Here is a 15,522-nt window from a genome sequence, read left to right on the forward strand (position 1 = left end):
TTTAGCCCGCATATAGGTATTGAAATACTTATTGATAGCATTTGGAAAATGAAATAGTCATTCCGAATATTGCATATTATTTAAATTGATGCAACTTGCATGGTTATAATACTGATCACAGTTTTTGTACAATCTTAAGATTTGCTGCTGACGTACGTTTTTTGGTAATTCCCTTATTTGTTCTTTTGAATATATTGCTTCACGTGTATCAATGCATTTACGATATCTCAAACTTTAGGGCTCAGCGTTCCTGATGAGGTAATTCAAATAAAGCACAAAATTCAACACACTTGATATGTTTCTTTTCAAATCGTTTTGAGTCTGCATTTAACAACGCGTCAACACACATAATGACCTTGTCACGGAGTTGACAAAAGACCCTTACACATGTAACATAGATACACTCGTTGATTAAAACAGATAATCAAGCTATTTATATATCTACCTTTAAAAGAAACCATAGGACAAGCAGACTTAAAGAAATCAAGTAATGAGTAGAACAGAACACTGTTACGAAGTATCCAAAACGAAGGCTTCATAAATATATACCAATGGAGATTACCTTTATATAGCAAACAATTCATCTTGACATGTGAACAAACAAATAATATGGTTTAGGAGCGGAGATCCTAAATTATTTGAAAATATTTGAACACTCTCAAATAGTACAGGATGGGAGGGCACATGGGGACTCACCCTATATACAATTCTGTCAAACAAGAAACTATGTGGTTGAGAGGTGGGATTCCCAACCATTTTCAGGATATTTGAATATTTTCAAATGGCAGGGGATGGATATGACCAAAAGAGAAACAACTCATTCGTGTGTTCCAATATATAGTTCCATTAGATCTATATATTTCATTTTTGGTTTGATTGTATTGCTGTCTCAAACACGATCCCCAAAATCTCTTCTTTATAAAAGGTCTTCAGGCAGAATAATATTGTTGATTGTTTAAACCAAGTATAGCATTTGTTTTATTCACATAGCTCAGGTTGAAGATCCTTCCTCCATGGATAGCTAAACTGTGTACCAGGTGATTGAACACTTATGGAGGCAATAATACTGCTTCTTTGAAGGGCCTTTTCAAATGATAAATCTGGTCTGGTTGCAAGATAGAATGCCAGGGACCCTACAAATGAATCTCCGGCTCCCTAAATAGAAAAATAAAACATGACACAATAAAGAAATTTTACTTTGTTTCATTTGATAGTTTACTTTTATATTTAATTTGATTTCTATTGATACATTGTAGACTAATAAAAGTCAAAATTTATCACAGACAAAAATAATAGCCAAATCCAGGCAAAGAATTAGAGATTTTCATGAGGGAGATATATTCCTTAATTCAAAATAATTTCCAAAAGTTTGTTACAGCAAATTTTAAAAACTAAATATCCTTATGTTCATCCCGGTACTGACTACTGGGCTGGTGATGCCCTCGTGGACAAATAGTCCACCGTAAGAGGTATCGACTCAGTGATAGTTATAACATTAACTTCTTTACAAATCATACACTGAATGAGATTCATCAACATACATTGAAGAGTCTTGTGTAGATTAAATGCGCATCTGAATTATAACATTATTAGCTTGGTATCAGTGATGATTTTTGTTTCAACCGCTGAGTCGACGCCACATCTTTTGGACAATTTCTTCCTCGATGGTATCACCAGCCCTGTAGCCTCGGTATTTGCATAAAAAACTGATATTGTTTATTAAAATTTCAATGACGGGCATTTTCTGTAATTGCACTTTTCATTAAATGTTTAAATCATTGAATCACTAAGGTTTTCCTAACCCGGGATTTAATCAGATTTGGCACAACTTTTTGGAATTTGGTTTCCGGTGCTCTTCAACTTTGTAATTATTTTGGTCACCCAACTGTTTTTATTCCAGCGCCGCCGATGAGTCTTGTGTAGATGAAACACGAGACTGATGTGTTATAATTTGATCCTAGTATCTTTGATGAGCGTTTACAACAATTAGTTCGATGCTAATTTCTCGTCCTGAATATGCTTATAATAATTGTCGCTAGACGTTAGGCAAGAAATAAGAAATCAAAATCATTCGAAATGCTTAGGTTTTTTTTACCCCAGGCATAGAAGGCATTAGCCTGGATTTAGCTATTCTTTTTGTCTGTGATAAATTTTAACTTTACAATGTATCAAACTTCGGAACTTTTGATTTTCATAGCTTTTTAACCTCGTTTTTGATTCGGTCTTCTTACTATTTTGATTTAAGCGACACAAGTGAATCTTGAGTAGACGAAGCGCGGGTCTACTTAGTAAATGTCATAAGCCTGGAATCTTATATGAGTGTTTTATTCACAACATAATTTCTTATCTAACCACTCTTGTTAGTTTTTGTGCTTCAAATGTGGTAAATAAGATAAGGAAGTGGCCATCACATACAATATTTTTGTCGTTATGAATATTACAACAAAAGGAAGGAAAGATTTTGCTCAAGTGTCTAGAAAATATTAACACTTTAAAGTATCATTTATTATATATATCAAAAGTTTTCATAGGTTTAAAGTTCATGAATCTGCAGCCAATGTTAACAGTAAGACATGATCCGTTACACAACGATTTTTGTTTATACACTTTTAGTTTTATTGCCTCCAATATTCATCATTTATTTCAAACAGTGAACATCTAGATTTGAATTTACATCAAACCGTACCAGATTAAACTCGGATATATTTAAATGTTGTCTTTTTCAATCCAGATGCATTTTCATACGAAATGCTCGAATCCAGAAGTTTGGATAGTCGAGGATAGGCGATACATATCCAAAATGGAACGTACAAAAATACCATAATCCATCTGTCAACATTTTCGATCAGTGAGAAGCTTTGTTTTTGTTCTTGTTGTGTTAAATTAGAAATATTATATATCAGCTGATATTTTTGTGAAGTCATGGCCAGTGCTGAAGAACCAACTTTTGTGTGACGGTGATACCGGGTATTGACAGTTTACAATGTATCATCATATTGATAGCGAATCAAAGTAAAACATACTAATTTGACGCGTTGGATATCTTTTCATAAAAAGCGTTAATAATTAGTTCTGAATTCCACCAACAATGAGGGTGAACTCGGGTTATCCGGAAGAGTGAGAAGATCCCCCTCTACTAGTGGCATTCATTGTGAGATGAGCCGTACTTAGGAATACGTCATAAATTATGATGATAAAAGAAGCTTGGATGATGGGATTGCTATCCATGGCCATCTGTTAAACAGATATTCAACTAAGTCGTGACTGCATCCTTCAGAAACGATTGACTTGAAAAACAAAACTAGCCAGTTATAAAGACACATACTACATACGTAAAATGACAAATTTATATTCGTGATCTATAAAAAATGCACTGAATATTTATTTGTATTTTTAAACCTTTTTTGTATATAAGCTATTTCATCTTCAAAAATGCTGTATTGAAAGTGTAATGATTAGATTCTCTGATAAAAAAAACCATGCCAATCTATCTGTTTCATATTATCTATTTTAACATCTGAGAAAACTAGCCATTCCTTTCAATTTTCAGCAAGGCTTAGTGTTTTAAAAAAAATAATAAAAACAAGAATACATATACATCAACTGTAACAATTGAAGTGAATGTACAATATGTCGAGCTCGAAATCGTCTACAGTTGAAAAAAGGTGTGCCGGCCTAAATTTAATATTTCAAATTCCTGTTTTTGTATAAATATCAGTCCGTACATTATGTGCAGGCATGTAGGCAGTCGCCTTCTATTGCTAGCCGACTCAAAAAATATTATAATGAGAAAAAAAATAAGAGAAAAAAAATAAGTTCAGGCTAAAAATAGAAAACTAACTATATCTCTACTCAGGATAGGAGAAAATTGACCAGGAGTAGACTGCGTGGTCTGGATATAATATAAACACAAATAAATAACTTAAAGACCGTTGGTTTTCTCTTTCTAATTTTCAATTTTTTTCATGCAAGAAGTTCTTAAGCATCGGATTTATTAGGTCACAGGAAAGTTGCACTAGCTTTTGACACATGCCCGGGTTGTACAGAAAGTTCTTCAAAATAGAGAATGGATCATAATGAACATTAAATTATATGGAAATGTAAAAATGTGGGGATCAGCAAACAATTCCATAATAGCAGGTGCACAACTTCAAGATGTGTTCAATCTTTCTGTGAAGGTTTAAAACCTTTCTCAAATTGCCCGTTTATAAATTTATAAATTAAGGTTTCAACTCCCTCAGGCAAAGTTGACCTAAGATGGATTTGATTATTATTTTTATGCCATTTTTTATCATATAGCTCTACAACTGTTTCGGTTCTAATACATCCTTGTCTTTAAAGTATTCGGCTTTGAGCGTTCCTGATGAAGGTAAATTCAGAAAAGCGCTTGGGACCCATGCATTTTATAAAGTGTTGTTTTCATTTTTTACAGCACTGGGTCGATTCCACTGCTAGTGGACTAACATTCCCTGAGTGTATCATTAGCTCAGTAGTCAGTATTTTAGTACTGACATGATTTATAACAAACCTTTCTTAAAGTGTCCGTTTATAAATTTTGAACTTATTAGGAAACTAAGGGTTCAACTTCCTCAGGCAAAGTTGACATTAGATGGATTTGACTATTATTTTTATGCCTCTTTTTGTCATAAAGCTCTTTATCTGTTTCGGTTCTTATACATCCTTCGCTTTCAAATATTAGGCTTTGAGCGTTCCCGATGAAGGTAAATCCAGAAAAGCGCTTCGGACGCATCAAATTTATAAAAGTTGCGTTTTCATTTTTTACAGAACTAGGTCGATACCGCTGCTGGTGGACTATCAGTTCCGAGGGTATCGTCAGCTCAGTAGTCAGTACTCCCGTACAAATGAAATTAATACAGTGTTGTTTTCGTTTTTTATAGGGATCTGGATTGAAAACTATAGGCATCGAGTGTATCGTTAATTTTGAGGTTAGAAAATGATTCTCTAAAACAAAGTCAAAATGTCTGGGGAAAAGTAAACAAAAACCGGAATAAGCATCACAAACTGCTCAGCTTCAGGGGACCTATGTGGCACCGAGACCCCCGCCTTTTCAAGAGCCTCCTATTACATAGATACTAATTTGTGCCACTGATTTGAAATTTTAGCTTAAATAAAAGACAAAATATATAACATTTTACTGCAATTTACAGCTAAAGCTAAAAAAGTAAGTTATTAATAAGAAATATTGTTAATTTCCTCTTAGTCTACCCTTTATGTAAAAAGCATAACTACATGTTCTTGACTGAAGTTAACTCAGAATTTTATCATATTCATGAGAATTATATATTTAAGCTGATCAAATGATAACTCTAGGCTTGTCTTTTCAAGTTTTAAATATTATCTAATGTCAACAAAGCTTAGGAAAATGAAAATAAAACTTTAGAAATGTAGAGTGTCAGAAGCGCTTTTCTCGATTTAAAATCAGCAGGAACTCTCAAACCCAAAAATTTCAAAGCCAATGGTTACAAAGGTCCTTGCATACGTAGAGAGCAATAAGACCAAAAAAGTCCTTAAAAGAATAGCCTAATCCATCTAAGGTAAGCTTTTCCCGAGGGAGTTGGAACCTTAGTTTCGTAATAATTTCTAAATTTATCAACGGATAACTTAACAAAGGTAGTGTGTTATTGTTATGAAGCATGTCAGTACCGAAGCACTGAATCATAACAATTTATATATAATATATTTTACCGAAGCGCTGAATCATGACTTTAACGAAGCGCTAAATCATTTCAGTACCGAAGCACTGAATCATGTCATTAACGAAGCACTGACTACTCAATTTATGATTCCCTTGAGGACTAACAGTCCATCAGCAGTGGAATCGACCCAGTGCTATAAAATGAAAGAACTCTTTTAGGAAGTTATATCTGTCATATACGATAATATAAGTCCGTTTGGAAATAATTAGCATTAATGTAACTTTACCATTCTGTTTTTCTTTTATATGTTTTATTATTGCGTAGTTGCAGTAACTTAGAGCTTCCACAAATCCTTTTGCTCAATTCGAAATTTTGAAATAATTCATTAAATAACAATTTCGGTTTCCAATTATTTTAGTCTTTTCTGTAGTACTAAAAGTTAATTTGTAAAGGTGTAACTTACTGTAGTATCAACTGCATTGACCTTTGTTGCTGGTATATAAGTAGGCTTCTTGTTCTCTTGTGATGCAAACACCGTACCTTTCTCTCCTAATGTAATAATAGCATACCGACAACCTTTGTCTAACAACACACCTATTGCTGTTTCAGCTTGAGCAACATCAGAAACTGGTAATCCTGTCATCATTTCTGCCTAATTATGAAAAAAAAACAAAAAATTTATTAATTTTGTTGACTAATTAGTAAACCAATATAGTTTTGAAATATTTAGAACATTTTTCTGTTGCAAGTTTTATCTAAGTATTTCCGTAGAATCATTTTAAAGTTTGTATTTTTATTTCCATGCGCCCGTACTAAGTAAAAAAACTTTCATTGGGGCGATTTGGTGTTGGTAGTTGATCTTTGATAGAATCTGTAAAATGTATTCACAACTGTTTATTACTTCAGGTGATTTAAAACTGCTATATGTTATAATAAAATTGAGAATGGAAATGGGGAATATGTCAAAGAGGCAACAACCCGGCCAAAGAGCAGATAACAGCCGAAGGCCACCAAACATGTATATTGTTGATATAAATCATATGATGACCTCAAGATGTCTTTTATATGTGTTGCTTGGTTGGTGTCCTTTACGTAAAAAGGCGTTATATATGATATGTTCAAATGACTTTTTATTTACTCTTTTTCTAACTTTCGCAATACAAGTGGATATTTAAAGATCAAGCGTGATTTCAACAATATTTAATATATAAATTGTTATCAGATAATCTATGTATAAATGCTACCTACCTCATTTTCATTTGCACACAAAATGTCGGACAAAACAAAGAAATCGTTGGATAGACCGGACTGTGCTGGTGCTGCATTAAAAATACTTCTGACTGTAAAGAAATACACAATCGCTAGCTTTAAATAATATATGCAGTTCCTAAACGAAGCATTTTGTGCAAGTCAATTTCTTGTAAGGTTTATTTTCATAAGAACATGTAATTTGCTATATGATTATTACAAGATTTTGTTTGTTTTTTAAGAGACGGAAGATTCAAAAAGGCAACCAAAATTCATAAATCGAAGAGAAACTGACAATACCATGGCAACATAAAGGACGAAAAGACAAACAACAGGCTACAAAACACTACAAAGAAACAAAAAATGAGCAACATGAACCAACAGAAATCGGGGTTTATCGCAGTTCAGTGGCGTAGCACCAGTGTAGCATTGTAAGCATGTGCTTATACAAATAATTTTATAAAACATGTTTTTTCAATATGAATTTTACTTTAATCGTTCAGGTTCCGGGAGCTGCCGCCCCCAAGACCCCCTGCTTACAATTTATTTTCCAGTTGCTACGCCACTGCAGTTGCTCCCGAAAGGTATGTAACTGATGAAAATAATTTCTTAACGTATCATGGAACCACCATAGCATTATGAACACAACTTTTTTGTAAAGAGTTTTACCCGAGCAATTTCCGCTTAGAATAACTTCGAATCATGTCTTACCGTTATGCTTTCGAGCAAGTTTCAATGTTTCCAATGTAGCTGACAGTCCAACTTCCAACTGACACACCACAACTTTTGAACCTTTGATCAGGTCTTCTACATCCGTCACGTCAACAGCAGTCAGTAATAAATTGGCACCTGGTACTATAACAATCGAATTTTCGCCTAAAACGAGTAAATTCACTCAAATGAAAAAGAAAAGAAAATCCTTTGTTAGTGTAAACAATATTTTATTATGAAATTAAATACATTTTATACAATATAAATTCACATTACGAAGTAAAATACATTTTATACAATATAAATCACATTATGGAAAACATTTAGTTGCCATGATTGATCTGTTACTTTGTTTCAATTCGTACATTTACATGTTTTGAAAATTCAGTATTTGATAAATCATCTAGTCAATTTAAGAAAAAATGTATAACTCTTATATATCTCCAATGTAGCGTTTGATAAAATTATCTTTTGCACTAATTATCCCACCAATTTTGAGACACAATTTCATTCATATGTGTAAGTTCCTTATAACGTGGTCTGACAAACGACAACTTACAAATATCTATTTAAACACCGGTATTTAAACTCAAAAAGATATTTCAAAAATTAGAATTATGGCATTGTTTATATTTAGAAGTTGGTAAAAAAACTAAGTCCTGTTCCTTCACAATAATGGTTCATACAGAAGGAAATCCACACTAAATACACATCTTATAATAATGAAAATTGTCTGAATGCTCAAATAATTCTGGAACACAAATTTCTGCGAACAGTGAAGGTTAGAAGAAAGTATCAAGCGAACTTTACTCCCACAAGAGAAAACCTGAAAAGTCAAGCTTTGCTTTTGTCATTTTATAAGGCTCATATACAATGTACATATGAAAAACTTGCATTAAGTATGCCCAAATTCATCACAGATTAATTATTCGTCATATGTTACATAAGAAAACTTCCAGATGACGATGACAAGATAACCTGTTGTTTTACTTTTCTAATCTCTCGCAATTGCAAGATAGAAGGACATCACACATTTTGCAGGTAAATAAAATTGAGAATGGAAATGGGAAATATGTCAAAGAGACAACAACACAAACAAAGAGCAGACAACAGCCGAAGGCCACCAATGTGTCTTCAATGCAGCGAGAAAATCCCGCACCCGGAGGTGGTCCTCAGCTGGCCCCTGAATAAAATTGTGTGCTAGTTCAGTGAAAATGGACGTCACACTAAACTCCAAAACATATAAATGAACTAAAATTAAAAAAACATACAAGACTAACAAAGGCCAGAGGCTCCTGACTTGGGACAGGCGCAAAAATGCGGCGGGGTTAAACATGTTTTGTGAGATCTCAACCCTCCCCCTATACCTCTAGTCAATGTAGATAAAAGAAACACATAGCAATACGCACAGTAAAACTAAGTTTAAAAGAAATCCGAGTCCGATGTCAGAAAAGGTAACAAAAGAAACTAGGCAAAATGACAATGATACATAACTGAACAAAGGACTACTAGTAGTTACTGACATGTCAGCTCCGAACCTCAATTAAACTGATTGAAAGATTATGTCTTCATCATATGAAAATCAAGTACAATTCCTCCCGTTAGGGGTTTAGTATCATACCATCATAAAATATATGAGAAGAACATAACCCGTATCATGCCAACAACTGGTTTTAGAATAAATGTGTTTATTTCCGATGCAAAGACCCTATGAGTGAATCAGTATTAATACCAAAATATGCAATCCTTAATGACTTGACAACAGTATCGTAACTATATCCTTTCCGAATAAGTCTGTTTAAAGGTTTGGTTAGCTTTTGAGTGAATGCCGACATTTTTGTGCACATCTAGCATAATAAAACATTATTATATGTCTTGCTATAGCATTCTGATGGTTTTGAACGCTGTCTAAGTGAATGAGTTTATTTTGCGTTTATCTATAAAATCAATACATATAAAGAGTATGTCTTTGTATTTTTGCATATTTTTTGCACAGACAGAAAAAGGGTACAGTCATTACCAAATGGATTACTATATACTATCCAATGTTAAATCATTTAAGTACATACGGCAAAATTTCCTTTTAAGTATAACAAATATTACTAACAGAATTGTGTCTAGAATTTTTTATCGTAAAAATTTCGTGGAGGGATGGTCTATAATGTATTCGTCTCTCCCGATGGACTACTCTATATCAAAAGAAATTTCAAGTCTGCAAGTCAGATCTCCGAGTTTTTTTTCATCCTGATGGTGACTTTGAGGGTAAATATATTTTAAACGAACGGATTATACAATTCATTCCTAACCTGTATCAGCAATGGTAATGGCAGCTATACCGGTACTCGATTGGTCAGTAACTGCCATATAATCTGAAATTTGAATGTTATTGAAACCTATTGAAACATTTGATTATTATATCGAAAATATATGCAAATTGCTTTTACAGTATCTTTTATCAAAAATGTATCTGTAAAATAACAAATATCAGTTGCATCTATTAAAAGCTTCCTCGAGGTCTATTTGATAAATCTTACTCGTGTCACCTTGTACATTGTTATATTAATTATGTTTGAAATAAAGCTATTTATTGTCTTTGGAATACAAATTGGTTCATTTTGGTTAGCGACGTCCTTCCATTCAAAATTTGACACACAAAAAATGTAAAATTTGCAATTTTATTTCCAAATGCCTTCATTGGCAACATGTAGCGTTGAATAACATTTCGAATACATTGAAATATCTAATTTTGTTTTTTTAAATTTTTACTAATTTTAGATATATGATACATGTATAGAATCTTTAATATTTAATATCCAGTTCAAACAGTTATTGGATTTTGACTCTGTGAATGAAACAAATACACGAGAAATTCGCCTTACATTTTGCTGCGTTCGAAGATATTTTCATCGTAAACCTTTATCAAGAGCGTATCGAGTCAGATATTTTGAGAGTACAAAATTACTTTGTGTTTTCTATACATGTATTAATCCTTTCAAATCAACTTTTTATAGTGATACTTACATTGAGAAAGTTGTTTTACTTACCAGTTGTTACACCGTTACTCTTAAAATTATCAATCGTTCTGTTTCCATTGTCGTCGTTTCCAACCTAAAGAAAATTCGATATACGTGACCTACATTTTCTCTTTGTAACGATATCTGGTGAGAAGTGAATCTTAGTAATTCCAACGGTAACAAAAAAATAACTATCGCAAGCACTTTGCAAAGCAATTTATGTCAATGGTTTTTTAAATAAAACCTAACGCACTCGTCGTCATTAGGGTGAGGAGTAGTGTGAGGATGTAGCATAACCTGTGGCCGAATTTGGAATTCAGATATTAGCCCAGTCCTGTCTTCAACTTTCCATTTTTCAGTTTTGGTATTTTCTGCTGCCAATCAAAATAAGTCATTGGGGTCATGGCTGGACTATGGTAACAACGTAAAAACAATGTTAATTTCTATAAAGAACAAAGAGTAACTTCAGTTTCTTAAGAATATCAAAAACAGGTCGTCGGACGACAGAGTAGTAAAGAGCTAACTATCAGCACGTACCAGACTCCTTTTAATAACCCAATTTTCAACCAGAAACCAAATGACGTAAAAGTTAGCAACTATAGGTCGCCATACGGCCTTCAACAATGAGCAAAACCAATACCTGTAATTCAGTGGTTGTCGTTTGTTGCTGTATATTATATTTGTGTTTCGTTAATTGTTACTACATTAATCAGGCCGTTAGTTTTCTTATTTGAATTGTTTTATATTAGTCATGTCGGGACCTTTTATAACTTGCTATGCTGTATTGGTTTGGCTCATTGCTGAAGGCCGTACGGTGACCTATAGTTGCTATCTTCCAAGTCATTAGTTGGGAGTTGTCTAATTTGCAATCATACCACATCTGCTTCTTTTTTATAACCTAAAAATATCTATTATATTGTATTCCTCACCTTTCCTACCATTGCCGTTTTACAGCCAAGCCTTGCTGCTGATACACACTGATTTGCACCCTTCCCTCCAAATCCAACTACATATTTATGCCCAGTCATAGTTTCTCCCGGCTTTGGAAACCTCTGAGCATATCTGGCAATGAAGAAGCGAAAATCAAGTTACCGTAATTGATAATCCATTAGTTTAGAAATTAATGGTCATTTAAGGATCTGTTGTTACCTAAAAGCCTTACATTTTGAGCTTTTATAATATTTGTACAAATGTATATCTTTCAGTAAAAATAATTTAGCCATGTTTGCATACTCTGAAATGTTTTTTTCCGCAGTTCAAAGAAATACTGCTGATTAAAAATTTGCAAACTATCCAAGATATGTAACTAGTACAAGTTGTTCTCTTTATCTTTTGTCCTGTGAACACGAATGGGTATGCGGATATATTATATCAAAATTACCAACTATATTATAAAAGCGGGATGTATTGACTAATTTTCTATATGGTACGATCATCTATAAACCATATATCCAATATTTTTTTTTACTGGAAGAACTATACAAAATAAATTGTCCTCTTTACGAAAACTCAGTGAAACATTGAACAGAAAATAATGTAAATCAGAAGAAGACATATACTAGTTACTTTATCCTAGGAGAACATGATTTATTTATTAGTTGTAATTGGCTTTGAACTAGCTTTCCGTAACTGCGAGTACTCTTTAATATATCGGTGCTTTGTGTCTATTGTTTTTATTTTAGTTGTTTTTATGCTTCGTACCGATCTATTGAATTAAGAATATCTCAGGTTAGAGGGGTGGTTGAGCGCTAACAAACATGTTTAACCCCGCAACATTCTCTATGTGCCTGTCCCAAGTTAGGAGCTTTTAATGCAGAGGTTACCGTTGGTTCTGGATGTTTCTCATATTCATTTTTCGTCAATTGTATTGTTCTGAATTATGCCATAGTTTTCTTGTTTATATTGTTTCAGATTTTTCATGTCGAGCCTTTTATGGTGTGGGTTTTCTCATTGTTGATGGCCATCCGGTGACCTATATTTGCGTATATCCACGTCATTTGGTGGATAATTGTCTCATTGACAGTCATACAACATCTCCTTATTTTTATAATACTCGATGCAAAATGAAGATACATAAATAACTTTCAAATGCAGACAACACTATAAAGCTGGCTATAAAAAGTCAAAATAACCGAGATTGTTAATCCAGAGAATTTCTTATGGGCACAAAAATTAGCAAATAATTAAGGGTTTTTTTAAGTCAGCGACAACACATCTTGGAAAATATAAGCTTCAATTGGTCAGTATACAAATCGATTGGATTAACTTCTTTGGAGTACCATCTTTTCGCTCGTTTTACTTTAGAAACCATGCAGCTGTAGTGATGACGATGGAAGGACAATCGAGTTGTTGTCTCTCTCTCTCTCTCTCTCTCTCTCTCTCTCTCTCTCTCTCTCTCTCTCTCTCTCTCTCTCTCTCTCTCTCTCCAGTAGCGTCATATTCGAGCTGTGAGAGCAGAAGTATTGTACTACGGTTTCCTCAACACATTTTTGGCAGCCACTGATGTTTCCGAAGGTGTTGGTTGATTTCTTTGTTATGTTGGAAATGTGAGGACACTTTGTGATATTGCTGTCGATGGTAACTCCCTGGTACTTGATCCGGTCTGTCATCTGTAGTATGTGGCCATGAATGGAGTTAAAAATATCTTCATCCAATCCGCCGATTCCAGTTGTCGTATATATGTGGTAAAAATCCTTCTGCATTATGTTATCATCTTCTCCTTCAATAATTATGTATAGAAGAAGTCGTTTGTTGATAACCTTGTGAATAGAAAATAGAATGGAAACGGGGAAACCCGACCAAAGGGCAAAAACGGCTAGCTCAAGGCGGGCTTCAGCTGGCCCATAAACAACAATGTATACTAGTTCAGTGAAATGGACACCACAACAAAAATCTGAAACATTCAAATAAACCAAATTTGAAAAAATTGTCAGTTGACTTGTGTCCGTTACTGGATTCAGTAGGATGCCGTGGGTATATTTTGTTAATGCCGCATGCATGTCTGACTAAACAGAAATACACTAGCCACAGTTCTGTAAACTTCAAATATTACAGGAGCTTGCTTAGACGACACGCCACCAACTACAACTTACTGCTGTCTGCCTGTAAGAAAGCTCCTAGTTTAATACCCCTAACATCGCACTGTGTACTGTAGTTTGATTAATTCTTTTATAAGTGGGACACCATCAAAAGCCCTTTACTGTTTAAGGGTCTAACAGGACAACATTGAAGGGTGGAATTTAGACTGATTGTGAAATCATCGATCGTGTTAACGAGTTGGATTTGGCTAGACTGTCGCCTCTTGAACCTTTGCTGTACAATGTTTAAACAGTGTGAATTCCCTTACTGAAAAAATCAGCCTCCTGCAAACATTTGCTGCAAGTCAGACTTGCAGCGAACACAGAGTCTGTATTTGCGGCATGTTTGCTGCAAATACGCTGCAGGTCTGCCGCAAACAATTTACCATGTAAATGAGTGTTTGCTGCAGACCAGCTGCAAACATTTATATGCAAATGATTGTTTGCTGCAGACCTGCTGCAAACATTTTTATGCAAATGAATCTTTCTCCTGCGTGTTTGCTGCAGACCTGCGGCAAACATTTATATTCAAATTAATCTTTCTCCTGCGTGTTTACTGCAAACTTGCAGGAACTACATATGTTATACAGTCAACCAATGTCATGTTGTGTACATACATACATACATACATACATACATACATACATACATACATACATACATACATACATACATACATACATACATACATACATACATACATACATACATACATACATACATACATACATACATACATACATACATACATACATACATACATACATACAATGATTCAAATACTTTATCATTTGAAAAATTATCATAGCATAAGTTAATACTTTTTAAAAATTAATTTAAAGTGTTTTTTGTCGTTCAAGTACGTGCTCAAATGAACTGCATGCATGAATATCTAAAATTCAAAAAAAGGTTTATTTGAAATTTAGTGTGTGCATGTATACAGCCTTTTTATTTTAAATAGTCACAAGATTCAACTTGACTTATAACAAGAAAATATTTAATAAGTTACAATCTCCAAATATATTAGAGAGTACGTATATTGCATGCATGGTTACATACTTGAAAATGTTTTTCAAACCTTCACGCATGCAGATAAATTTGTGAAGGGGACGAATTTCATAAGTTTACACTTCTATGAATAATTTGTACTTACAAATAATGTCTTTGAAAACTAAACTTTTAATTTCCAAACAAAAATGCCTCCCTGAACACTAATATATATTAACATGACTCAAACACCATCAACACTTTCAAATTTCAAATCTTTATCTTCCAGGAAGTTACCAATAGGCATGCTCAGTCATTTTATGTAGTTCTTGCAATGCTCTTGCAAACATTTAGAATTGTCAAATATTTCTGCAATCTAGCTGCGAACATCCCTTATATTCTAGTTTTTCCTGCAATCTTACTGCAAACATATTTGTTTCTGCAAACTTGCCGCAAGCTTGCAGCAAAAAGCTGCAATGTTTGCAGGAGGTTTGCATCTAGCTGCAAACATCTGCAAACATTATTCAAAGGGTTCCTGCAAGCTTTTTGTTTGCAGCAGATCTGCTGCAAACATTTCAGTTCTGTAAGGGAACGTAAAAGGTGGGCGTTGCCCAATTCAGTATATTTTTTTTATTTTACACAACATATAATTTTGGAGAGTGTTGTACATGATTTTTACATTTCTTATTTCTTAATTCAATGCTTACGTTGAAAGGTCCATGTTACAACTACCAACGACTGTCACGTCCATAATGAAAGAGAAAGTAGGTTTACGTGTATAAATTGAAAGTAGAATCACTGAATGTGAAAATAATTTTGTTAACTCAT

At 33.7% G+C, this 15,522-nt stretch overlaps 1 protein-coding gene across 1 annotated transcript; it reads right to left on the reverse strand.

Moving 5' to 3' along the window:
* Positions 1-951: 951 nt before the first annotated feature.
* On the reverse strand, positions 952-15,483 carry LOC127728122 (ribokinase-like). The gene is made up of 8 exons (XM_052235361.1): positions 15,402-15,483; positions 11,560-11,692; positions 10,661-10,724; positions 9,923-9,985; positions 7,617-7,781; positions 6,906-6,997; positions 6,121-6,309; positions 952-1,155 (listed from the first exon to the last, which is right to left on the reverse strand). Exons 1-8 carry the CDS (start codon positions 15,443-15,445, stop codon positions 979-981), a joined length of 927 nt encoding a protein of 308 aa, XP_052091321.1. The 5' UTR covers positions 15,446-15,483; the 3' UTR covers positions 952-978.
* Positions 15,484-15,522: the final 39 nt, after the last annotated feature.

Source organism: Mytilus californianus, unplaced genomic scaffold (assembly GCF_021869535.1).
Source record: "Mytilus californianus isolate M0D057914Y unplaced genomic scaffold, xbMytCali1.0.p SCAF_2, whole genome shotgun sequence".
NCBI classification, from domain to species: Eukaryota; Metazoa; Mollusca; class Bivalvia; order Mytilida; family Mytilidae; genus Mytilus; species Mytilus californianus.

Coding starts and splice junctions, on each gene's coding strand:
- LOC127728122 (XM_052235361.1), bottom strand. CDS start 15,445: ATGGACGTGACAGTCGTTGGTAGTTGTAACATGGACCTTTCAAC. Junction 11,693..15,401: donor TGTAACATGGACCTTTCAAC/GTAAGCATTGAA, acceptor CTTCATTGCCAG/ATATGCTCAGAGGTTTCCAA. Junction 7,782..9,922: donor CATTACCATTGCTGATACAG/GTTAGGAATGAA, acceptor TACTCGTTTTAG/GCGAAAATTCGATTGTTATA.